Source organism: Mchenga conophoros, linkage group LG23 (assembly GCF_057382185.1).
Source record: "Mchenga conophoros isolate Kocher_MC1m ecotype Shallow Benthic linkage group LG23, M_conophoros_male_GT1.1, whole genome shotgun sequence".
Lineage (NCBI taxonomy): Eukaryota > Metazoa > Chordata > Actinopteri > Cichliformes > Cichlidae > Mchenga > Mchenga conophoros.
This window is the reverse complement of record NC_140547.1, coordinates 8,115,717-8,140,537: the sequence shown is the minus strand read 5'-3', so window position 1 is coordinate 8,140,537 and position 24,821 is coordinate 8,115,717. Positions and strand designations below refer to the sequence as shown.

Here is a 24,821-nt window from a genome sequence, read left to right as displayed (position 1 = left end):
GTACACGTTTATATGGTAAGTTCTATTAATTAAAATAACTTTCAAATGTACGGATGAAACACGAGAAATTACAGCCGCTGTTAAGCTACTTTATGTCACGTGACCATCGCGGAAGTGACTGGAGCTCTTGTTGATGCGGAAGAGAGACACTTGGGATGTTTGGCTTCTAAAGTTGTTCGACAGTAAACCATATGTGATAGATAATAGAGAAAAAGAAGAAGTGAGCGAGTTTACGGTTTTATTTAAAGTCAAATACTAAACTTTGACCGACAGAAAACCATCTAATGGCGGGCGGTAATTTACAGGTAAGTGGCAGACATTTACTAACAATGATTACATAAGACTGCCCAAATCAAAGAGATGTTAACTCGGCTTTTAATAAACTCAGCCTTTTATTAAATAAGCAACTAGGGATTTTATATTGTATGAATGTCTAATTTAGAGACTAACAATAAGCCAACTTGAATGTATTTAGCCATAAATTCAATTATAAGTAATGGAAAAAAATGGCACTACTGCGTAAGGAGTGTAAATCACTACTAATGCTTCATAGATGAAGAAACTCTAACAATATTTAGTTGGGGCTTTATTGTCCCATAGTGAAACATATTTTCTAGCTGTTTTCCCTTTTCCAGTGATGAAAAGTAGGAAAGTAAAGAACTAAATTACTTTATTTACATAAAAGTTAGCTTTTTGCTACTTTGTTTCTGTCTCAGGGAATTTAAATGGGCAGAGTTGTACTTTTTACAATTAGAAAACAATGTATAACTTAAACTGTACAGGTAATTGTTGCTATGGATAGCAAAAACAACAAAAACAAAACTTGGCTCATTGTTTAAGCTGTCCATGAACTGTTAGCAAGTCACTGAAGTAGCTTTAATATCCCCCAAATTACCCAGTATTTCACAAACAGAACAAATATGATGTACAAGGAGGCCTGAATGTGTATAACATTTATGTAATCATTTTCTTGTTTTCTTGTTTTTTGGCCCTGAGGTGTTTCTAGTAAGACCCCACCCATTGGATGGAACAGCCTAGACTGAATTATCAATATAGAATAATTATGTCTAATTTTAAAATGCTGCATATGTAATCACAGGACACCACAATTTAGAATTTTAATTTATGGTGTTAGTAATACTTTTGAATACTATCTTTTTAAAGTGTATTTTATAAGTTTAAAATGGTAAATGGCCTGTATTTGTATAGCGCTTTACTAGTCCCTAAGGACCCCAAAGCGCTTTACACATCCAGTCATCCACCCATTCACACACACATTCACACACTGGTGATGGCAAGCTACATTGTAGCCACAGCCACCCTGGGGCACACTGACAGAGGCGAGGCTGCCGGACACTGGCGCCACCAGGCCCTCTGACCACCACTAGTAGGCAACAGGTGAAGTGTCTTGCCCAAGGACACAACGACTGAGGCTGTTGGAGCCGGGGCTCGAACCAGCAACCTTCCGATTACAAGACAAACTGCCAACTCTTCTCCACGATCGCCCCACCATGCTAAACAACTTACCTGCATATATGACCAAACAAGAAGCACAAACAAGAACCAAAAAAATTCATATAAGTTCTATAAATGTGTAATAAATCCTTCTGTTTCATCTTGTTTGTTTTCAGAAAGCCATAGATTTGGCCAGCAAGGCCGCAGAGGAAGACAAGGCCAAAAACTATGAAGAGGCCCTCAGATGTTATCAGCACGCAGTGCAATACTTCCTTCATGTTGTGAAGTGTGAGAAACTTGTACCACTGTTAGATTTGTACATCCTTTTTGCTGTTTTAAACTCCACTTCGGTTCCGCATGAATGATCTAAGTCAGTTTTTGCGTTGCAGATGAGGCCCAAGGCGATCGGGCGAAGCAGAGCATCAGGGCAAAGTGTGCTGACTACCTGGACAGAGCTGAGCAACTGAAGCAATATCTGAAGAAGAAAGAGAACGCTCCTCCAGCCAAACCCGTCAAAGAGTCTGGTGACAAAGGGTAGGAGCAATCAATAAATCTGAGTCCATTTCACAATGTTTGTTGCTTTGTTTACAGTTTAGACTTTGTTCTGCAGGCTGGGTAATTTCCTGAAAGGAAAGCTAAATGTAATTTGGTCTGAATAATGGACAAAGTTGAGAGTTATTGTTAGTTGCCTTGAAATTCCATGTGCAATTTTTTTAACGGACTGAGACAGAGATCAGTTTAAATGTGTACAAATATATATCCATTTATTTATTAAATTTAAAGTTAGATCTGTGACAGATATTTTAAAATGTTTTTGCGTCATTGTAAATTCAGCGGACTTTCTTTGAGTCTTAAACTTTACTCTCACAATCGTTCGCTCAGAAGCACATTGCTCAATCTGCATCCACTTTGCGGATTTAATCAATAAAAACAAGCAAAGTTATTGGAACAGTTGTTCAACAGTAAATACTTATGTATAACACTTAACGCGTAAATAAACCATTTTAATGAATCACTTTCCAGTCAGCAGATGCATTTAATGAACATTTAATGCAGGAACATCTGTAAACCAGCCTGTATTTATCTATAAATGGATGAGTAAGTCCCATTTAATGAGGTGTCAACAGCGTTTTTATACTGCATGAAAAATGTTTCATTCAGTTCATTAAACCTTTCCATTCAGCTGAAGGCAGCAGAACATGTATGTTAATGAATTTGAAGCCTCTGAATTTTTATTTATTATTTATCTGTTGAAGTGTTGCTCTGATAATTTGCATGACGACCCACTTACCTTTACAGTTGTTAAATCACCTGCAGATGTCAGCCGGTTGCTATAACTTAATCACACTCACTTGTATACACATCAGCCAGGTTGTTCTACCAGTTATGCTTTATTATTGAAATGCATTACATATAAACACTTTTACATAACATTTTAACCACTGAAATACAGAGTTATTACTTGATGTGCTCGGTTCCATCTGGTTTATAACACGACTTACCAAAGAAATGTCTTTTCATCATCTGCAGCATTGCTGTGTGATTAGCTCAGTCTTATAAAAAAAATAGGTCTAAGGATGGGATTTTCTTAATTTCCAATTGCTCTGATCTCTATTTAACTTCAGCAGCTTTAATTTAGTGGGTTTAACAAAAATACTGCATAATACTTTGAGGAATTAAAGCATTTTGTAATACAACTCAAAAGTAGTTGAATTAAATAATTGAAACTAAAATGTTCATTTCTAATACTTGGTTGAAAACCCTTTTCTGGCAAATACAGCCTGAAGTCTTGAACTCGTGGACATCACCAGATGCTGGGTTTCCTCCTTTTTAATACTCTGCCCAGACTTTACTGCACTGATTTCAGTTGCTGTTTGTGAGCCTTTCTGTTCAAAGTTTAGTCTACAACAAGTGAAATGCATGTTTGTTTTGGTTAAGATCAGGTCACTGACTTGGCCATTCAAGATTATTACACATCTTTGCTTTAGTAAACGCCTGGGTTTGGCTGTAAGTCAGTGTCCAAATATATATGGACCTAACTAGGGCTGTTCGATATAACGATATATATCGGATGATGATATAAAAACGTCTATCGTTTCGTGGTGTCGCAAAATAAACTGTTTACAGCAATATTTTTTCATCGTTTTGATGATCACTGTAGTGGCCATATTAATTTCTTAAAGTTCTCTCTTTTTCTTACATTTAATATAACCACAGCGCCTGTTTTTATGCGTTGTCGTTAGCAACAACGACGGTAACACCATCGCGTGTCCACTTGTTTATGTTTCACATAAACCTTTCACAATAAAGCTCAAGATCCTGTTGAGACTTTTCAAAATAAACTGAATCGCATGAAAGAGCAGATTATTTACGGATGAGAAGTAAAAAAGAGCCGCCAGGCGCTAAAAAATAAACCTTAGACTCAAACGTTAGAACAGGCTTTTCCCCGCAGCACGCTGTGTAATAAATACTCACAAAGAAAACGGCGGCCGTTACAACTTATGTCTAAAAATGTATCGTTTCATGCATCTGTTAAAACACTCGACTCCAGCTACATGACGCGCAGCTGGAAACACTTCCCGCAAGACGAGCTGCCCGAGATTCACAGAATTTACAGAAAATGTTACATTTGTGTGATTTATATCGTTATCGGGACGAATTCTATCGTCCCGATAACGGTATAAAGATTTTGGTCATATCGCACAGCCCTAGACCTAACTGTATTATTCTTTAAATCTTTGTCATAATTTCCCTAGAAGTGTCTAACTCTGTGACTGTTGCTGTAAAATTGTTATGAAAGTGTAAGTGACATAGTGTCACTATCTAAACATGTTTTTCTTGTTGAATTTTGGTTTACTGTATGGCTCTGCCTTTGTTGGTAAAGTGTGCCACCTGGTGTTCTGATTTAGAAGTCACACATAAGAGAACCATTAGTCAGTAGTTTGTAAAGAAAGGATGATTCCCGAATTTAGGTGGATCTGTACAGCTTTTTATTTTTACAATTAATTTGTAATATTCTTTACTAAGTTTGTTTTTATTCTTACTCCCATGGGTTCTACAGTTGTTCTACAGAAGTGTTCTGTCTTCTTCTTGCCCTATGCTTATAACCCCCTGACCTCCACCTCTCCCCACCACCACCTTTTAGGAATGAAAGTGATGAAGGTGAAGACCAAGAAAAAAAGAAGTTCCAAAATCAACTGTCAGGTGCATATCACTGACATACAATTTCTTGAAAAGCCAAATGTGTTGGTATTTCTGAACCTCATTTATTTTATAGGTGCCATTGTTATGGAAAAGCCAAACATAAAGTGGGACGATGTAGCTGGACTCGAAGGAGCCAAAGAAGCCCTTAAAGAAGCTGTTATCCTGCCAATCAAATTCCCACATCTGTTTACAGGCAGGGATTTTTTATTTTTTATTTTTTTTTTGTGAAAAAGTTTTGTGAAAGTGAAGTTTTTCGTTTCCTTGTTTTTTTAAAGACTGAAACTTCTTTTGTAGGCAAGAGAACACCGTGGCGGGGGATCCTTTTGTTTGGGCCTCCAGGAACAGGAAAGTCCTACTTGGCCAAAGCCGTGGCCACAGAAGCTAACAATTCCACCTTCTTCTCAATCTCATCCTCCGATCTTGTGTCTAAGTGGCTAGGAGAAAGTGAAAAGTGAGGCCCAAGTTCTTTACCTAGGGGCAAAATTAAGACTATGACAAAGTTACTGTTAAGAAAAATGAATCTATTTTTTCCACTTCTGTCTGTCTTTAGGTTGGTGAAGAACTTGTTCTCTTTAGCCAGAGAACACAAACCATCGATCATTTTCATTGATGAGATCGACTCCCTCTGTGGCTCCAGGAGCGAGAATGAGAGTGAAGCAGCTCGCAGAATCAAGACGGAGTTCCTCGTTCAGATGCAGGGTGAGAAAGAAGATACTTACAGATTTGAACCAACAGCTGGAAAGACGATACGAAGTGTCATGAACTATGGCTCATAGTTCAGTTATTCATGACAACTGATTGTTTTAAGCATTTATTTGTCTAAAAATCATCTGTAAGCGCCCGCAGCCCAGTGTCACCTATTTTTTCTTTATTTTGTTGCAACAAAATCACAAAAACCTGAAAATATTTAGTGCTCAGTTGACTAATTGTGCAACTCTTTTCTCCTGTCAGGTGTTGGTAATGATAATGACGGAATCCTTGTCCTGGGTGCAACTAATATACCATGGTCGCTGGACTCAGCTATCAGGAGAAGGTCAGATCCACTTGTTTCTATACAAATGATCCCTACCTTTTTATCTATGAAAAGCGCTATATAAATACATTTTACTTACTTTTACTTACCTAATCACCTCTTATATTACCTAGTACTGTTCATCAGTGTTTTTGGGCTAACAACCAGGATTTAAGAGGTTTAATGCTCGTTTATGTCTCAGGTTTGAAAAGCGAATCTACATTCCTCTGCCGGAGGAACATGCCCGCTCCTCCATGTTCAAACTGCATCTGGGCTCCACCCCCAATAACCTGACAGAGGCGGATTTCGTGACTCTGGGCAAAAAGACAGATGGCTACTCCGGAGCTGACATCAGTATAATTGTCAGGGACGCCCTGATGCAGCCAGTCAGGAAGGTTCAGACAGCCACGCACTTCAAAAGGGTAAAACCACAGTAACCGTTGCTTGACATGCTCTTTTTGTCATATTTCTAAATGCAAGAAAACCTGGTTCAGGGATCCAGTGGAAGTATATTATTCCAAAATCAAACTAACTGTCATACTTGAAATTCATACACCTGACAAGGTGCTTATCTCATCTTTACATACAACTGTACTCAAAGAATTTAAAAACGCACCACTACATTTCTTTGCAAATGCACTGGTGTAGTTTGTGTTATATGCAAATCAGCACTCATATATTGCTTGTCATTACCTTTTAACTTAATCAGTGATAAAAACAACCTGGAAAAAAGACCAAAAAAATGTCCAAATTTGATATATCACTATATATTGTGTGTAATATAACTACAGGTTACAAAAAAAGGCAATCCATAATTAGTGTACCCCCCGTCTGCACTGACTTTGGCTGTAATATGCCTCCTCATGGTCAGGTGTCATCCTGTGGGATGGCAGCTTACTCTTCAGTCACTGTTGCGCTGAGTTGCTGCTGAGTCCACGTAGGAGGATTACACTGTTTTACTCTGTTACTAAAATGACTCCACTGGTTTTCTGTGGAGTTGAACTTGTCTGGTGGTTCACCCTGCCTCCAGCATTCCAGTGGGAAGATCCCAGTCAGATTGTACCAGTCGTGGCATTCTTACAGATGTCATTTTCTCCAAAGCCGTAGTGCCTTTTTATAGGCTTGGGTGTATTTGACAGAGGAGTGGTCATTTGGGATTAGCTGGTTAAAGGCATTGTGACTTCTTCCCCAAATTTGTGTTTTGAGACACATAGCTGCTCACAATAAACAGTCAGGCATGTACTTTAATTGTATACATATCAAGTTTATGCCTATAACTTGTGTTGTTATGTCTGCAACTTTTCTTGAAGCTCATCCTTTGGGCAGGAGTCTTTCTTGTAACTCCAAAATAAACTTCTATCCACTTCCACTTATCCTTATAGCTGTTGGAGACTATCCCAGCTCATAATAAATTTATCAATCTAAAATATAAATTCAACCAGAGGGAGGCAGCACTGTGTGGTGTTTCTTTTTATAATTTTTTATTCCTGTCCTTATGCCCATACTAATTCAGGTTCGAGGGTCAACATGGAACAATCCTGGCGTTGTGGTCGATGACCTGCTGACTCCGTGCTCACCTGGAGAGCCCAACTCCATTGAAATGACATGGATGGAGGTCCCTGGAGAGAAACTTCTAGAGCCAGTTGTATCCATGGTAAGAAAAGGGCTCTTTCATCAGTTGATATTCGGAAAACCACACCCACTGGATAGAAAATAATCCAGCCCAGCAAAATGTAACCGAGAGCTGAAAGGTTAACAAAGTCATTTTTGGTGGCTAAAAATGTTTGATTTTTCTAAAATGCATCTCGAATGAGTGACTAAACATTTCTCTCACTGAAACCAGATGAACAGAGTCTGCTTTCTGGAAGAAAAAAAACATAGTCTGTTTTGTACATTTTTGTAATGTTATAGAGAGGAGTCTAAGCAGTTAGCATGGATACTGTTACCCATCATTTTCAATGCTTTACATTGAAATGAAATTAACATTTGCATATTTGACTTGCCAGTGACACAGTGTTTGCTGGTTGGATCCTGCTGATTGTCAGGATTCTGCTTGCATCATACATTATTATTGCTCAGAGAAAAAAAATCTTCAGTTACAGGTTATTGTGTTCTTTGCCCTCTTGTTAGTTGTTGGTCACATAACAGCAGCTTACTGGCATTTAACAGTGTTTTGCTTGTGGATGAAATTGACCAGAAGGCACCATCAAAGTCAGTGAACAATTATGAAATGTTTTTTTTTTTTCCTTCATTGTGGTTAACAATGAATTGCAATCTGTCTCTGTCAGTTCTCTCTCTGTGTTATTGACAAACCCAGTGACTGTAATCTATTCTGACCTACCTAATGTTCTCTATACAGGCTGACATGCTGAGGTCACAAAGCAACACCAAGCCTACGGTGAACGAGCAGGACTTGGAGAAGCTGAAGAAGTTTACTGAAGATTTTGGTCAAGAAGGCTAATAATATCTTTGTACTCAAAAATAGGACTGTACTTAACAACTATCTTTACTCTCAGTTATGCTTCAGATCATTTGATTCGCCTTTTCAACTGCTGTGTCAAAAATGGTGGAAAATGTCACAGGTTTAATGGACCAGAGGTTGCAGCAAATCAGTCTTACAGCTGACAAAAAAACATTTATCCTTTTGTCACAATCATAGATCTTTTTTTTTTTTTTTTAAATCAACCAACCAGTTGAGGAATCGCCTCTTTCAGCCACATTAACCTATCGATCCACCGAGGCTTGTGTTTACGTTATTTTTTTAAGGGTTTTTCTTATTATATTTCAAACTGAAGCGTTTTTTTTTTTCTGAAACTGCATCACTGTTAGAAAAGTATGTGCAAAGGCTACAGTGGGTAGATCCTGGCATCTTTCCATCACTACATACTTTATGTAGTCTAAGGCAGATTTTAATACTTTGATTAACAGAACTGGTGTTGTGGTTGACATTTAACAGGAATTTATGCAATGAAGTCTGTGAACACTGGCAATCTTTTTTTCACTACATACAAATCATTAATGGCATCCAAAAGGATCTTCTGGGATTTAAACTGATGTAGAGAAAATGAAAGAATTTCTTAATTCTGATATGCCGTTGCACATTTTCTTTCAGCCTTCTCCTGTTAGATTACTGACACTTTACTGTGTTCTAGTTATGTTCTGACTTATTTATAAATGATTATGCTCTAGCTGTGTTGCCTTTGGGTTTTAAATGTATTTAAGAATTTCCTTTGGGTTTACAGGGGTTACATTAATAAAAAAAAAGGTCAACTTGTACTTTTCTTGTATTCTACTGGATATGTTCTGTGAACAGAAGTCTCAGGGCTAAATAAAGGAATTAAAACATTAACTTTGTAAATATGTTTATTTGTTAAAATACATCTCTTAGTTAACTATCATATTTCTATATTTCTAATGCAGTGTAAATCACAATTTAATTTCCTTATATGATAAGTGAATATTAATTTCACAGCAACAAACAAATTAAGACTTGTAGAAAAAATTACATCAATAAGCTGCTTGCAAAACATTTCTTATACATCTCTTAATTCAGTGTCAGTAGTGATGAAAAAATCTGTTTGAAATGTAGACCAAAATGTTTTCTATTGAGCAGAAGTTTGGATTTTAAAAGCGGTCATAATTTATATGCTGAGAAAAAAAGGGTCCTAGCCAAGTGAAATGTCTCAAGAGATTTACCTGCTAAGGGTTTTTTAAGTCCATGGAGATTTAAAAAAACACTTTAAATGAAAGGTATGACTGAAAAGCTGCCAATGAAAAAAACATAAACCAAGAACTTATAAATCTCAAGGAGTGATGTCCCATTTCACTTCATGTAAATGCCAGGGTTACAATATAACAGACTATATAATCAAACCAATGTTCATCAAACGGGTCCCTCAGAAAACTATGCTCATCTGAAGCTAGCTCCACCACTAATTACCTCAGGAGTCAAAGATACGATGCAAATTCACAATCAAAACAACAAAACATTAAAATAGAAAAACATACAGTAAACGGAAATAAACACAAAAAAAACATCTGTGCACCGTGAAGTGGAAGCAAATTGACAGGAGAGAACCTGAAATGTGCATGAAAGGAGTAGTGTCTTTTCTGTCATTTTGACAACTTTGAAAATTAAGTAATGCTTATATTACATTATGTTTTTTGGTTAAGAATATTCATATTCAGATAACACAAAGATGTTGGTAAACAGCAACATAGACTGTATTTGAAAGTGCTGAGTATACATGGTGAGTAATTCACTGCACATCACAATTATGCGTCAGATAGATGTAGCCCATCAGACACGTTTCATTCTAACTCACGTGATGATACAGAGAGGAGGCCATATAAATACAGGGGGAGGGAGTCACTGGCTGCTAGAAGTACATTAGTTCTGACGCTAGAATACAGAGAAGAGAGAGCCGAGTGCTAAACCGGTTGCCGCTCCAGCGAGCATGCCCAAAGCCACATCTCCTCCGTCGTCACGCTGTCGCTCCCGAATGATGACATGGTTCACTCCAGGAGCAACGTACCCACCTACAAAACACAAGTTTTATAATGGTAAGTTCATACAATTTAAACTCTGTTAAACTATTCTACTTTTTCACTTTATCCTCTGGTCACAAATAAGAACATCTAGATGGGTTTTTGTGACCCATTTGTTTAAGAATGAATTTAAAGTCCATGATACATTTTTATCTAAGTACCTGAAAAACTAATAAAGATTTTAGACTAAGCTGCATGTTTTTCTATTTGTTAATGAGCAAATGTTCTTATAGTAACTAAGATGGTATGTAATACTCTTGTTAAGCATCAGGATGACAGCACTGGTAATTACTGCGTCAGAAATCCCATTCTATGCACCATTTCCTCAGTATGGGAATCTCAGAAGTATGTTGACAACCACTAAGTTCAGTCACGTTCTGAAATGAGCCAGTTACGGATAAACAAATATTAGGCCTTTCAAAGTGGAAAGATTTTACTTTTATACTGAAGACTTCTTTTATAAGGATCAAATCCAGCCACTTTACTGCATTATGGATATGCATATTGTGAAGATGTCTGCTTGTCGACAATCAAATTTAGGTCAGAGTTTAGTTAGTCCGCAATTTTGTTGTACATCTACAGTGACAATAATGGGCTATTCTATTCTATTCTAGCTACCAGGATTCCTATAAACTAGTGGTGGGCAATGTCCAGCTGTTTACCTTGGTATTGATAAGGATAAGCAACTGTGTAGGGCTGCCCATCAGCAGAGTATACGACCTGTGTGGCCTGTGGGGGCGGTGCAGTGTAGTCTCCATATGGGCCTGGGGCATAAACCTGGCAAAAAAAATTACATTTAACAAAGTGACACAAAGGATGTTACTGTATTAATAAACCCTTTGTATTAGATGGCTTATAGAAGAAAGACTGGATTTGTTGGTTTTTGTTTTGTTTTACATTAATCACTGAGTTGATTTTCACTTGAGATAGTCATGCTAAACCACAGACAAATGTTGTAAGTAGCACTATTTTCATAAAAGACTTTAGACCTGAAAAAGTAATTTTATTCAGTTATGAACATGAAAAGAGATGTATTAATACTGTTTTTCACCGGTTGGGGAGGATATTCCGAGTAGGGGGGAGGAGCAGATGCAATCACCTCCTGTGCAAAGCCGATCTGAGGAGCAGTGACCACCTAAAAGTATCAAATAACAAAAATCAGCAACTGAAGCTTGCCAACACCAAAAAAACTCAAGCACATAACATTAAGATAAGTGAAAACAATAAAAAAAATATCCAGTTTTCCTCCCAGGAGGACAGTTCTTCTGCTGTGCTCAAGTCACTCTTAGTTCAGCTTTATTCAGAGCTTATTCAGGTAATGTGACAGAAAATGACAGACCGTCAGTTACAACAACACTAACTTTAAATAACGTATAAAAATCTCACCATATTAACTCTGGCATCTTGAAGTGCCATTGTCCATGCCCTGCAACAAAAGCAGACATTATGTCATCTTGAGTTAAAAATGTCTGTTCTAATTACCTGTACTCAAATACATCTAACTAATTTTATGACTTGGTGTGTATGTGCAGTCTTACAGAGCATCATCTGCACTGTCTGCACACAGGCTGATGACCCGTCCATCTCTGCACACTATCTGGAACAAGGCATCACACGTCTTTCCCTCCGGTGGGTTCAGCTCTAAAAATGCAAGTGGGGTGGTGAAACATTTAAAATTAGTGCAAAGAGGTGGGTAATAATAGCATAGGGATCAGCCGCATGAGATCAACATTAAGCGTAAGACATGTACCCTGACATCCAGCGGAGTTGCGGATGTTAATGCAGTTGACCCTCATGTGGATGTCGTCCTCCATGTCGCGCCGTTGTTGATCGTTGTAGAACACAAGTCGTCCGTCAGCCCATAAGTCAAACCAGTTTCTTTTCCATCGACGCAGTATGGTACCTGACATAGTAAAGGTAGTTTGTTTATTTTTAATGTGACATCATCTTAACCATCTGAGTATCTGACATATTTATGGCTATATTGCTTTCTTATAGATGGGTGACAAATGAAAAGAAAAAAAGACCACTCTTTACTGGAGTAATGAAATATCATTCTTCCAACAAATATTCTGCGATTAGGTTGAGATCCAAAGTCTCCTGTGTTATCATTTTCATATCTCATCACTACTATCAGGCTAAAAATGTTTCATTGTAGGATACAGGTCATCTAAACCACACAATTGCCCCCACTTACAGCATAAACACTAATAGATCCATTACTGTGGAGGTCAAGCATTCATGTTTTTCCTTTAATGTGTCTGGATACTCACTTTGTCGATGAAGCCAGCCACTCTTTACCATAGCCATCTTGGAAGTAACACCTACAGAATAAAATGTAAACACATTAGAGCGCATCTGTTATTACTGAGACACTAGGAGCATATGACTGGGTGTGGCATGTCCAACACAAACCTCGTGACTGTTAGCACTATTAGCAAGTTCACAAATCTATTTTCAGAAACATAAGCTTATATAAGATAAGATAGGATAGGTTACAATAACAGCTCAAGGTAATATGGCCACATGGCCAGAAATATTAACACCATGTTTAGTTACTCTGTAGTCCCCCCATGCTTAGTTAGACAATGTTTAGGACATGACATTGGTGGAAGCCAGATAACTGACAGTTCTCCTGCTTTAACCAATGTTTAGGCTATTTACTTAGATGTCATCCTGGTTTTAAGTCAGACTAGGCCAGTTGTGAGTAGGTCGTCCTCATGTTTAATAACTGCTATGCCACCCATAGCAACCCTGTTATAATGTGGATTTTATATGATATAAGTTATTTGATATGTAGGTTATCGCTAACCGTTAGCGGCTTTTTAATATAAACACGTCGCCATTACAAAGCTGACCTATCGGTTAACCGTGTTTATAATACGCTAAAACACCACAACTTGTCGTTTTACCCGTACTTGTAAACGCATTGGATAAATTAGTTACCTACTTGATTTCTTGTATGCTTTTTGGGGGGAGAGTGATATCAAGCTTTTCGTGGAGAAACAGCAAACACGGAAGTGAGATGCAAAAAAAATAAAAAGAAGAAGACTCCTTCCACGGAGAGGAAAAACCCTGACCGCTAAACTTAGCTGACACTGTTACTGTCCACAACGGAGGCCTTAAGCCACGCCCACAGAGCATCTTCACGAATGTTCAGTCTTTCCGCGAGAGGGAGGTTTTTGTTTTGGATGACGTAACCTATCAGCTGACAGTGGTGGAAAGTGCTAGCAAACGGAGCGAGGGCGCGCTTGTTGAAGTTCGTTTCTAACGTTTGGTAATCACATGGCCGACGGCGAGGCATGTGTTAATATTCCTCATGTTTATTAAACATGATTCCATTAGGAGTGTGTGTGTGTAACGAATTTGCCTGTTGGTTTCTTCATGTCTTGTCTAATGTTTTCATGTGTGTGCGCATGCACGGGTTTGTTGGTATGGGTATATATGTATGTGTATATGTATGTATATGTATGTATGTATGTATGTATATATATATATGTGTATATATATATATATATGTGTGTGTGTATGTATGTGTATATATATATATATATATATATATATATATATATATATATATATATATGTATATTAAATATATATAAAATTGTAGGTTGTGTATCCTTCAGGTGTTAATAGGGTTATTGAAAATGTGTATATGTGCGTATGTGTGTATATACGTAGGTATGGATAGATAGAAACATATATGTGTATATATTAAAAAAAAAAAAATTACACATAACATATAATGTAATTACAAGGAGGTATTTCTGTAGTCTATTGATACTAGATAGTGGAAAAGGGGTGGGATTAAATAAGCTTATGCTTCTTCCTGCTCCTTTTTGAACATGGACGTTATTTGGAGTTGTGGTTGCTCGTTTTCCTTTTGTTTGCTTTGTTCATTTGTCTCTTTTAATTCTATTTTTTTATATACTTTTTCAACATGTTCAAAATAAAGATTCAATCAATCAATCAATACATTTGGTTAATTATGCATTAAATTGGCATAGAACGCGTATAAACTAGTATAAACACAGTAGCTGAGGAGATTGGGAGCAAAGTTACGTGTTCGTAATACTTGAGTAAATGAATAGTACTTAGAAACTTTTTTTTTTATTACATGTGAAGTACCAAACTTAAAAAGTTGTGCCCTGTCCTCCAGCACGCATGTTCGGAGTGAAGGCACGCTTGGGGTAAACTGTCACTTCCTGTGTTTTTGTGAGCCTCGCTTCATTTAATTCGGCGAAGCCTGTGACTGCAGACAAACTCGCATTACGCCAAGCCAACTGACCAACGGGCGACCCAGGGTTACAAAACAAACCCAACCTCTCTGGCCAACAGTTTGAGGAGCTAACGAGGGTAACGCAGAAGCTAAACAGCTAATTCGAAATGGCGACTGCAATATACTTGGAACATTACCTTGACAGTAAGTATCCAGAATGTGGTAAATTTCTGTCAACAGATAGAAAATGCAACTTTTAAAGGTTTAATTTATTATACATTTTTGGACGGCGGTTTCAATGCAGTGCGTTTGCAACTAACAAGCTGTTAGGTCATTAGCCCGCCAGCTAACTGGTTAGCATTACCTTAGGAGTGATAAAGGTGGGGTAGGTAAGATCTTAATGTGTCTTGTCAGATTCAGTCAAAGGGGAATGTAATAATTAACTGTTTTCACATATTTAGGAAAACTGACTATAGGTTACAACCGTTTCTGATTCATGCGCTAGCAATGTTGGAGCAGCCTGTAGCTACGCAACTAGCATTAGTTATATAAGGGCATTTAGAGATAAATTGTTATATTAACAGTCTTTATATTTAAGCTAGGTTCATTTTAGTCACAGTTTGTGTTTTTATATAGGAAATCATTTACAACCTGTTGGTTGCCGCGTTTCCCGTAACAGTTTACGCGCCTGGGCGGGGTGTTTGAAGTGTGTCACATGGCATACAGAGTGTATTTACTTGACAGTTGTTGTTATCATGAGCCCTTAATAATGTCTGCTTTTGGGACAAATGTAATACATGTGAAGCGTTATTTTGTACAGACAGATTGTTACACGACAACATTCTGCAATTCATGCACACGTGAGTGTATGGTTGTGATGGTATTTGTGTTGTGTTTAATGTGCAGATTTGACCTCAAGTATTTTAAATGTTGTATGAAATGTTATATAAGTATAATGACAAAAGTAATTTTAGCCTTTAGCATTAAAGGTGAAGAAGAGAATGCAGGCAGGATGGAGTGGGCAGAGACAAGTGTCAGGGCAGATTTGTGACAGAAGGATAGCAGGAAGACTGAAAGGGTTGAGTAGGTGGTAGTGAACGCTAACAAAAAGATTATGATTTGCATTGGGAGTGACCAGGTTGGACAGAATTAAACTCATAAAGAGAGGAAGTAGAACAAGAAGGGCTTCAGTGTAAAGCTTAATGATTTCTAAGTTGTAATTAATGTCATAATAACCTCTGCTCTTTACTTCTTATTTATATTTCTTTGATTTTAAAGCATTCAGTTGAGTTTGTGCATTTGCCTTTTTAAAAGGCATTACAGCACAGGTTATAATTAATTAAGTGTGATGATTATGTTCAGAAAATGTAATTGGAATGAACTGTTAGGCATTAATATTGTCTAATCTTTTCTTTAGGTATTGAAAACTTGCCATGTGAGCTACAAAGGAACTTCACTTTGATGCGGGACCTGGACAACAGAACTGAAGGTGATCATTTAATCTCTTAACATTACAGTCAATAAAACGCTCTGTGGACTTATACAAAATAAACAAATGGCTCTGACAGTATAATCTGTGATACCTGAAAACCCAGTTTAGCCAGGCTCCTTATGTATTAGGTTGTGCCACTTACCAGTAGTCTTAGACAAACAGTTGTCAATAGTTTACATCCACTCACTTTCGACCCTTTGTGACTAGAGAAAATCCAAAATATATTCAAACTTGTGCATCCAAGTCTTGTTTGATAAGGGTATTAAAGATTTATGCGATGCAGTCATTCCACCCTGGAATAAGAACAGTTCAAGGAAATCATTTAAAGGAAATTATTAATTCATAGCAAGAGATACGAACTCTATATATACATTAAGGTTAAAGGCATATTAAGTTGGCAGATTCTAATTTCAGTATAATATACAGAAATGAACAGGATTATTAAATTATTAGATTTTGCTATGGAGTTCAGAGCTCTTGTGGGAAAGTGACCTACAAACCAATCAGATAACAGTATTCCTTGTTGCTGTGGTAAATCTTTTCCCACCTTAATGTATATCAATGTTACAAACATTAGGTTGCAACATATTGATATGTTAGATTTGCATGAAAACAAATAATTTATTCAATACAAAATAATTGATTTTTTTTAAAAAAATAGTTTATATTTTTTTATATTTTTTAAATATCAAAATTTAAACTTAAATGAATAAAACATTTGACCCTGTTTTAGCTCTATGCAAACTTACCATGGCATTCATGCCTACAATAACTGTATGAAAATTTCTGACCATAACCGTAAATAGGAAGCTTACATGTAATATTTTATCACTAGTTTTATTCAGCACTTTAATAATCATGTTGTTGTGCAGAAAAGAAAGGAGAGATCGACAAACTGGCTGAGGAGTACATCGCAAATGTCAAGAATCTAGCTTCTGAGCAGAGAGTTGAACACCTGCAAAAGATCCAGAATGCCTACAGCAAGTGCAAAGAGTTCAGTGATGACAAAGTCCAGCTCGCAATGCAGACATATGAAATGGTTAGTCCGAAACAATGTGTCTCCTGTCACTGTCCAGATTCTAATGTCATATTATTTTTGTTTTTTGTCCCTGTTTATCAGATTTACATCATCAATGTGTACATGTACTCAGATTTAAATATGCACAATATCTTTCTACCGTAGGTGGACAAACATATCCGCAGGCTGGATGCAGATCTGGCACGGTTTGAGAATGAACTCAAGGAGAAACTAGAAGTGAGCTATGACAGTACAGAGGGCAGAGGTTTGAAAAGTAAGCTGAGTGACTGCACGCCTTTGATCATAAACGCAACAAAAGACAAGAGTTTTAAGTGTGTAATAATGCAAATATTTTCCCCAGAAAATGATGTGCGGGGGCTGAGAGAGAAGCGTGGATCCAGGGGAAGAGGAAGGAAAGGTTCAGATGAAGATTCTCCCAGAAAGAAAAAGATGAAAAACAGGTAAGTTTGAACCAGTGCTTCAATCAAACTCAAGTTTACTGGATAATTGGCTCATGTTTATATTTAGTTCTAACCATGCTCTGTATGTTGGTCTTTTAGCCCAGACTTGAGTGACGCTCTCCTGCCTATGCAGCCATCAGACGTGTTGGACATGCCGGTCGATCCAAATGAACCTACATACTGCCTGTGTCATCAGGTGTCATATGGAGAAATGATAGGATGTGATAACCCAGATGTAGGTTTTCACTTATAATTTCTTCTTAAGCTTTATTGTAAGAACCTTTTTGACTGAGCAAGTTTAGGTTTAATTTTTAAATTGACATTTTTCTTTGTTATTCTTGGTTTTAGTGCCCCATTGAGTGGTTTCACTTTGCTTGTGTTGATCTCGCCACAAAACCCAAAGGAAAATGGTACGTTTTTGAGTAGTAACAGTGTTATTCTCTTTGTCTGTGATGAGAATATAGTTATTCATGGAATCTTACGCTTTTTCTTTCTGCAGCAAATTAACATATTCCCCTCCTTTTACTCTGTCAGGTTTTGTCCGAGATGCACCCAGGACAGGAAGAAAAAATGAGTTTTCATATTTCCAGAAGTGCTTCTCTAACATCTGTACTTTGGGTAGAGTTTCGTAATGTCATAAATATATAAAATATTTTAGTTCGTACAGCGCACCATATAAATGGTGGATCATAAAGCTTTCTTTAAAGGCCTAATCCGGAGTTGGAGTATATCTATACTTGTTGCTTTACTATGTCCGTGTTATTGGATTTCAAGATGCCTGTCTTTGTCCAGTAGCTCTAAAATGACTAGTTTACCTATGTATTATTTGTCTAATCTGGGTAAATCTGGGTAATCTTCTGGGTGTAGTTTTCACAAATTGTCATTCAGAAAGTTGTTCCTCTTAAGTCATTTGCTTTGTGTGTATGTGTGTGTGTGCGCGCGTGTGCATGTGTAAAGACTAACTCAAAAACCCGGATTGTGTCTTAAGCATACTTGAAATGTCAGTTTTATAAATGACTTTTTAAAATAAATTAACAGCCTGCTGAGAATTTACAATTCAGATGCCCTAATCCATGTGTAAATGGTGATGGGAAAAGGAATTGTCAGTTTTTTTGTTACTACCTCCTTAGGGAATACATCGGCACTGCAAAAATGACTGCAATTGATAACAATGTAAAAAACTGTTTTGATTAGCTTAAACCAAACTAGCAAAGCAATGTAAAGTCATTCTGTATTGCATTTTAACAAAAACCTGCGACATCTTTGAATGTATTGTGGTACTTATGGTCAGTCAGTCAGTCAGTGTCTATTGTCAACTGAATGAGGTATTTAAGCACTTTGAATGACATTTTCCCCTTACAAGGTTTGATAATGCAGGCTTAGTTTTATGTTATAGTTTATCTCTTTTAAAACTTTGCCATAGAACATCATGTCAGACCATATATATGGAAGTGTGTATATATATATTTTGTATGATATAAAACTATTTTGTGCACACATTTTTTCCCCCAAAGATATATTTGTTGTATTGCTTACTTCCTGGTGTACACTCAGATTTTATTTAATAGGATTTTAGAATCTTCATATTCAACTGTGAATATCACTCATCTAGGTGTAAGCCACAAATAAAAGAACCAAAGTCTTTGTATTTTGTAAAATTCAGTATTTTATAACAAATAAAGATTCACTATTATCCATGCATGATTTTGTTTACTGCAGCTTAAAATGGAATTAATGTTTGTTATCAGGTTGTTCTCAAACATTGTTTGGTTTTGTTTCCCCTGATTTAGAAATCTTCCTCTAAACTCTGCCTGTTTCATTCCATGAATGAAGTCTAGGTGTTGCTGGAGGCCTGTTCCCAAAAGCAAGTTGTTAAAATGGAGTTTATTAACCCTGACCTGAGGGAAACTCTTAACAAACTTAAACTATGGGTTAGTTAGTTGGGTAACAGTATTTCAGGTGCAGTAATTTGCCTTAACATGGGTGCTTTGTCATCAGTGTTAGAGACTGCAGTCACTGGATGTCATAAATTTAATATCTGTCTTTTGGTTGTCACAAAGGCTACGTTCACACTGCAGGCGAAAGCGCATCAAATCCAACTTTTTTTGACCCTATGTGACCCATATCCGATTATGGTATGACAGTGTAAACAGCACAAATCTGATATTTTCACATCCGATCTGGGTCACTTTCATATGTGGTACTGAATCCGATACATATCTGATGTTTTAGAAAGCGACTGCTGTTTGAATGGTCATGTCGCATTAAATCAGTCTTTTACGTCACTGACACAAGACAGATGCCAATTATCAGCGCCCGAGAAGATTTTACAGATAAATGCTATGGTACACAGACACCAAATCATAGCTCTAGTTTCCCTTGATTAACAGGCTTTGGTCTTTGCTTGCCATTAACGGAGGTTCAAGGTGGTTTTTTGTTTGATTAAAGGCATAGTATTTCTACTATATTGACATTTATTGAAGCATTGCCATCTACATCAGTTGGGTTGTATGTTCCTGCAGTCTCACTATAGATTTACAATCTACATTCTTAATTAAAACATTGGTAAAAAGAGAGTTTCAAAATCCATCATCTGATTCATCATCCCAGCTGCACTTTTCTAAGGTGGTCTTAGTGAAATCAACTTCAAAGTCGTAAACAAAGTCAGGATCATCTTTGCGTCTCCGGTTTTTCTCAAACAGTTCGTCCATTTGGCCTTTCTTGCGTGCCAGGTCCTCATCGTCCAGTTTGTTCAGGTCTTCGTCAGGGTCCAGACAGAACGAGGAGAGGCTGTGCTCCAGACTGAAGCCCTGCATGTGATCGCGCAGGATAATGTGAAGCTTCTCAAGCTGGCTTTGAGAGACACCCTCCAGGTAGTCCCTGTGCCGAGGGTTGTTCTTCAGCCTTTCAGCAGCCATGCTGTAGTCTGGAAGAGACAGCATGAGGTAATAGGTTGGTTGTAGTCCTGCCCAGTTACTTTGTGGCAATCTACAAGAACAAACTAAGCTACATACATATGTTAATGCAGTGTGCATTCATGACTCCAGCTCTGATCACAGCAACTATGTCTCAAAAAATGGGCTAACAAGAAAACAAAAACAAAAACAGGAAGGAAAAAACGCAGTACGATAAAGGTAGATTTCCATGTATTACATATTAGTTATTTATTATTAACATTCACTAGCAATGACCTTAGTTAAACAAAGTAAGATGCTCCTATTTTAGTCAAAAATAGGAGCCTGAGGCTCAACAGCTTGCAGGTAATCTACCTGCTGCTATCCACAAGATATAGAAATTAAAACTTCAGGGGCTCATGACTCTGACAGGTTTGTTAGATTTACTAGAGTATCATATAATTATTAATATACAGCAAACGAGGCTAAAATAATATTCTCACACTGATTCTAGCTATTTCTATTCTTATATCTAGCAACATGTGACATGGAGCAAAGAGAACGAGTCCCAACGTGTCCGTGGTGCCTTACCGGAGTATTTGGAGAAATTTCGCACAGGTATTATTCTTTTTCGCACCTTTTTGGTTTCCGTGTGCTCATAAATTAAAACTATGGATGGAGGGCTGAACTGCACCCCGCAGCGCTTTGCCGCAAAACGCATCCTGTACTTCTATTACAACAAACAAACTTAACTCAATCCGACCATCAATTTAAACATGTTTAAAACAGAAACATCCCAGCCATAATTGTTGCTACTAGCGCACAGTATGAATAAAAAAATTGAGCAGCGGCTTCAGGGATGATTACGCGTTGCCAGGTTGCCAGCAGAGCCTTCACGTAAAGACGCTTCTGTCTGTTGGGATGCCTGACGTTAAATTTCGGATTTTAAAAAATAATATAAAATCATTTAACTTTCACGTATCATCATTATTCATTTTATTCCTGAAAACTACTTTCTATGTCTATAAATGTTACTAAATGTTTCCTTAAAAGCTTGTGTTTTTCAATCTCTACACAGGCACATTTGCAGGCTCCTTGAAACTACAAAAGGGGCCTTCAAAAATCCTCTTCCGTAAACACTTCAAAGAAGCGCTAGTAGCTGTGCTTGAGTTAAATAAACACGCCTCAGCGTTGGCCATTATATTTTTTAATGTATTTTAAACTGTTCTATGTTGTTTCTGCGTTGAGCTTATTCTCGAAATGTCTCTGTTTGGGCGAAAAGGGTACGTGAACTAGGTTTTACGTGAAAACTCGATAGTCATTCAATAAGCTCTCATTATTATTGATTGAAGGTCATTTAAATTAAGTTGTTGGGTTTTTTTGTTTGTGGGTTGTTTGTGGGTTGTTTTTTTGGGGCGGGGCGGTTAAAGTTTGAAGGAAGCAATAGTATTTTTACAGTAGACAAAAAAGTGCTGTAAATATACCCCTGTATGGATAACATGACTTATATAATCTAGCACAGTTTGAAAAACAAATGCACCTTGTTCAAATTCAAAAAGCTTTTACCTGATCAGTGTAACCTGCTAATTTGTGCAGATGAGATTCAGAACCACTGTGATCTTCTGAGGCAGTGGCTTGCGCCCTCATCTGTGAGAGTGGAGCTCAACAAAAAGGGTTTCCACAGGTATTCGGTTGTTTGTTTTCTCAAAAGAAAGCTGTTCTGCCTTTGGGGATGCTTGTCAGGAAAACCAATGATATTTTCTAATATGTTTTAGGGAGGTGACAACTACAGTTGAGTTCAGATCCAAAGAGCTCAGTAGTGTCAAAGTTTTGCTGATTCATAGATGGCCCAGAGATGTCTATGTTGATCCATATCAACTTGCATCCCTTAGTGATCAAAATGATTGGAAGGTAAGATGCCGAGCAACTAGATATAGCATAACACAGTGTAAAATTCTACTACAAACCACAGTCATGTACAAAACATGTGTATAGTATATATATATTTTTTTATTTAATTATTTCTGTGTTAAACTTTGTAAGATATTACTAGATTCAGCCATTGACCTTGAGGTTCCTGCTCACAAAGCTTCAGGATTTGTCACCTATGTGTATCCTTTCTCCACTGGACCAACTTCCAAGTTATTCAAAGTAACAATTCCAATACATGGTCGCTACCACAAGCCCTCGTTTGATGGAAAAATGTTGAAATCTGTTGACATAGAAGTTCCAGAGCTGCTGCTGCGGTCAGAAAAATGTAAGTGGATTCATTTCATTTTATAGCAATTTCTGACACTGTGTAAATCTATACAGACGGAAAACAATGTTAACCAAATGTGATATTTAAAATACAATTTTGTATCATAATGTGTAATGAAACAAATTAACTAAATACATTAAATCAACCTGTTCACAATACAATTTTACCTGACTGCATAATTAAACTAAATGATGTGGGAGCGTAAAAACCTAAATCTGTATCTGTTTTCTATGAAAGTGGAGTGTCAATGAATATTACCAAATTATTTCACTTTTGTGGTTGTGGATACAACAGTCATAGGTTACATACATATAATAAGTTTAGTGATCAAAACTTTATAGTGTGAAAACAAAAACGTGACTTAAAGCCTTTTCACGTTGGCTTTCTGAAACACTTTCTTCTAAAACTATTTCTCTTATCCAGGCGCACAGCTCAGCAGCTTAGAGCCTCACACAGTTGTGGATGCACCATGCACTGCCAGCAATTCAAGCACTTGTTCTTGGGTTAAAGTCAAGCCTCAGCAGGTGATTGTGAACAATATTTCAACAAATCTTGAGTGAAAAGGTGATAAAAAAAAAAACAACAAAACTCAATTATTCGCTTGTTTCCCTTTTGCCTTATAGGATCTCAATCCAGTGAGTTTCCAGCTCCCAGTGGGTGATGGGTCTTTGGTGGCACACGTATGCGGAGGGACTCTTCTTGTCACAATGATCTGCTGTGTGGCACTGTCCAAATACATGTGGAAACATCAAGTCATTTAAATAGCTAAAATTGTACTGGCATTATTTATTTTTTTATCAAACTGACAAGGAAGAGGCACTTTCAGTGTTGTCATCTTATCTGCAGAAATGCTGCAAGCAGAGAACAGGACTAATTGAGATGGGAAAGAATACTGAGATATTGCTGAAACAACAGATAAATGCTGAAAGATATCAGAATTTATCTTTTTCCATTCCAGCTAATGTAACTATGTTTATCTTTGTGAATCCTGCAACCTGTGCAAGCATTTTTCCTGCTATGACCTCATTTTGGGAGGATCATGATTCTTTATCTGTTCAGTTTAGCGCACCTAATTAAGGAACATGTTTTTATCAATTAATTTGTTCAGTTTTGGGCTATTTGGTTGTGATTTTCATTTATTTTTGACTGTAAAATGGGCTATTATAATAACACAATTATAAAACTGGAGTCTACAGTAGTATAATCTGTATTTTAACACTGAATAAAATGTATATAGTTCAGATTGCTATAAATACAATATAACAACAATGTTATCAGTATTCTTTTCTTGTGGCAGTTTAAAGAATGCCATGATGAGGTAAAGGTCATATCCATTTGAGACAGAGTACCAGGTGTCATCCTGTGCCAACGTTTGGATGTTTGATTTATGAGTGACAAACTGTGCTGCCGTGCATGCTGTCAGGAAAAACTAAGTTTTTTATTCTTTCAGCTTATGTCTTGTCTTATTACATCTGTTATCCAATTTTGGTCTCCTACAAGGCTCCATTTGTAGTTGTATGTTCTTGACCCTGTTGGGTAGTGCATGTGGCACTACACAACATGGAACATGGAAACGCCTTCAAACAATGCAGTCAATGAAGAGCCAGTCCAATATTTTTCTTGTTTTGCAGAGAAAATGCTTAGGGTAATTTAGAAATTGTATAATCACATAGTTTGTTAAAAAGAATTAAGTCTGCAACATATTATGCATCACCAATGAGCAAAGAGAGGCGCATAGTCACACAGTGTCAACACAGTAGAAGTGTTTTTTGAAGTCACCCTCTGTAAAATTTAACTAGAACTTTCACCACCAGGTGCAGCATTTTACTAGAAATACTTCATGTAAGTATCAGCTCCTGTGTAGTAAGAAAATGTACCTGAGATCCCCCAGTAAAGATCTGGATATGCTCTCTACCTGAGAGGATCACAACTGTCTTTTGTCTAAATCACATATCAGTAAGAGCACACGCACTGCAAATAGCATCTGCTTCATAGCTATTTTTGACTGGGAAAATTAGCACCAACAGCTTTTATCATACCAGTAATATACTCAGCATCCTCATTAACTCCTCCTCTTGTTTTACTTGATTTCCCTCTGGGAGGTGATGCTGCTGCTGATAACGGTTACTTTCCAGGTGCTTCCTCTGCTTCTCCATATTTCCTCTTCCTCTCATGTTGACTTTCTACACCATCTTGTGGAACAAACTGTTAATACAGAATAGTACGATCTAGCCCTATTTTAACTTCAGTTGATA

General features: G+C 37.2%; 5 protein-coding genes across 6 annotated transcripts; 3 read left to right on the top strand and 2 right to left on the bottom strand.

Annotated features, from left to right (window-relative positions):
- The first annotated feature begins 115 nt into the window (after positions 1-115).
- Positions 116-9,014, top strand: LOC146546616 (vacuolar protein sorting-associated protein 4B-like). The gene is made up of 11 exons (XM_085264626.1): positions 116-305; positions 1,632-1,743; positions 1,845-1,989; positions 4,601-4,659; positions 4,733-4,852; positions 4,954-5,110; positions 5,210-5,358; positions 5,611-5,692; positions 5,874-6,093; positions 7,185-7,325; positions 8,031-9,014. Exons 1-11 carry the CDS (start codon positions 285-287, stop codon positions 8,130-8,132), a joined length of 1,308 nt encoding a protein of 435 aa, XP_085120752.1. The 5' UTR covers positions 116-284; the 3' UTR covers positions 8,133-9,014.
- A 2-nt stretch (positions 9,015-9,016) lies between these two features.
- plekhb2 (pleckstrin homology domain containing, family B (evectins) member 2) lies at positions 9,017-13,374 on the bottom strand. Of its 2 annotated transcripts, none has more exons than XM_085264628.1 (8): positions 13,166-13,374; positions 12,493-12,543; positions 11,970-12,122; positions 11,758-11,860; positions 11,606-11,645; positions 11,271-11,354; positions 10,882-10,996; positions 9,017-10,210 (listed from the first exon to the last, which is right to left on the bottom strand). In XM_085264628.1, exons 2-8 carry the CDS (start codon positions 12,527-12,529, stop codon positions 10,074-10,076), a joined length of 669 nt encoding a protein of 222 aa, XP_085120754.1. In that variant the 5' UTR covers positions 12,530-12,543; positions 13,166-13,374; the 3' UTR covers positions 9,017-10,073. The 2 variants fall into 2 exon arrangements, with proteins under 2 accessions (XP_085120754.1, XP_085120753.1); XM_085264627.1 differs by having other exon boundaries at positions 13,170-13,371.
- A 1,015-nt stretch (positions 13,375-14,389) lies between these two features.
- On the top strand, positions 14,390-19,113 carry ing5a (inhibitor of growth family, member 5a). Its single transcript, XM_085264272.1, has 8 exons — positions 14,390-14,645; positions 15,859-15,930; positions 16,806-16,972; positions 17,117-17,225; positions 17,313-17,412; positions 17,512-17,647; positions 17,761-17,822; positions 17,947-19,113. Exons 1-8 carry the CDS (start codon positions 14,609-14,611, stop codon positions 17,984-17,986), a joined length of 723 nt encoding a protein of 240 aa, XP_085120398.1. The 5' UTR covers positions 14,390-14,608; the 3' UTR covers positions 17,987-19,113.
- A 316-nt stretch (positions 19,114-19,429) lies between these two features.
- Positions 19,430-21,461, bottom strand: cep19 (centrosomal protein 19). The gene is made up of 2 exons (XM_085264273.1): positions 20,898-21,461; positions 19,430-20,338 (listed from the first exon to the last, which is right to left on the bottom strand). Exons 1-2 carry the CDS (start codon positions 21,025-21,027, stop codon positions 19,992-19,994), a joined length of 477 nt encoding a protein of 158 aa, XP_085120399.1. The 5' UTR covers positions 21,028-21,461; the 3' UTR covers positions 19,430-19,991.
- Positions 21,440-24,485, top strand: pigx (phosphatidylinositol glycan anchor biosynthesis, class X). Its single transcript, XM_085264271.1, has 6 exons — positions 21,440-21,589; positions 21,903-21,990; positions 22,082-22,217; positions 22,350-22,563; positions 22,990-23,090; positions 23,190-24,485. Exons 1-6 carry the CDS (start codon positions 21,517-21,519, stop codon positions 23,325-23,327), a joined length of 750 nt encoding a protein of 249 aa, XP_085120397.1. The 5' UTR covers positions 21,440-21,516; the 3' UTR covers positions 23,328-24,485.
- The last annotated feature ends 336 nt before the right edge of the window (positions 24,486-24,821 follow it).

Coding starts and splice junctions, on each gene's coding strand:
- LOC146546616 (XM_085264626.1), top strand. CDS start 285: ATGGCGGGCGGTAATTTACAG. Junction 306..1,631: donor TGGCGGGCGGTAATTTACAG/GTAAGTGGCAGA, acceptor GTTTGTTTTCAG/AAAGCCATAGATTTGGCCAG. Junction 5,111..5,209: donor TGGCTAGGAGAAAGTGAAAA/GTGAGGCCCAAG, acceptor GTCTGTCTTTAG/GTTGGTGAAGAACTTGTTCT.
- plekhb2 (XM_085264628.1), bottom strand. CDS start 12,529: ATGGCTATGGTAAAGAGTGGCTGGCTTCATCGACAAA. Junction 11,861..11,969: donor CAACTCCGCTGGATGTCAGG/GTACATGTCTTA, acceptor TTGCATTTTTAG/AGCTGAACCCACCGGAGGGA. Junction 11,646..11,757: donor GACAGTGCAGATGATGCTCT/GTAAGACTGCAC, acceptor CTTTTGTTGCAG/GGCATGGACAATGGCACTTC.
- ing5a (XM_085264272.1), top strand. CDS start 14,609: ATGGCGACTGCAATATACTTGGAACATTACCTTGACA. Junction 14,646..15,858: donor CTTGGAACATTACCTTGACA/GTAAGTATCCAG, acceptor TCTTTTCTTTAG/GTATTGAAAACTTGCCATGT. Junction 15,931..16,805: donor CCTGGACAACAGAACTGAAG/GTGATCATTTAA, acceptor GTTGTTGTGCAG/AAAAGAAAGGAGAGATCGAC.
- cep19 (XM_085264273.1), bottom strand. CDS start 21,027: ATGCGTTTTGCGGCAAAGCGCTGCGGGGTGCAGTTCAGCCCTCCATCC. Junction 20,339..20,897: donor AAATTTCTCCAAATACTCCG/GTAAGGCACCAC, acceptor TGTCTCTTCCAG/ACTACAGCATGGCTGCTGAA.
- pigx (XM_085264271.1), top strand. CDS start 21,517: ATGTATTTTAAACTGTTCTATGTTGTTTCTGCGTTGAGCTTATTCTCG. Junction 22,218..22,349: donor GTGATCAAAATGATTGGAAG/GTAAGATGCCGA, acceptor AAACTTTGTAAG/ATATTACTAGATTCAGCCAT. Junction 23,091..23,189: donor TTAAAGTCAAGCCTCAGCAG/GTGATTGTGAAC, acceptor TTTGCCTTATAG/GATCTCAATCCAGTGAGTTT.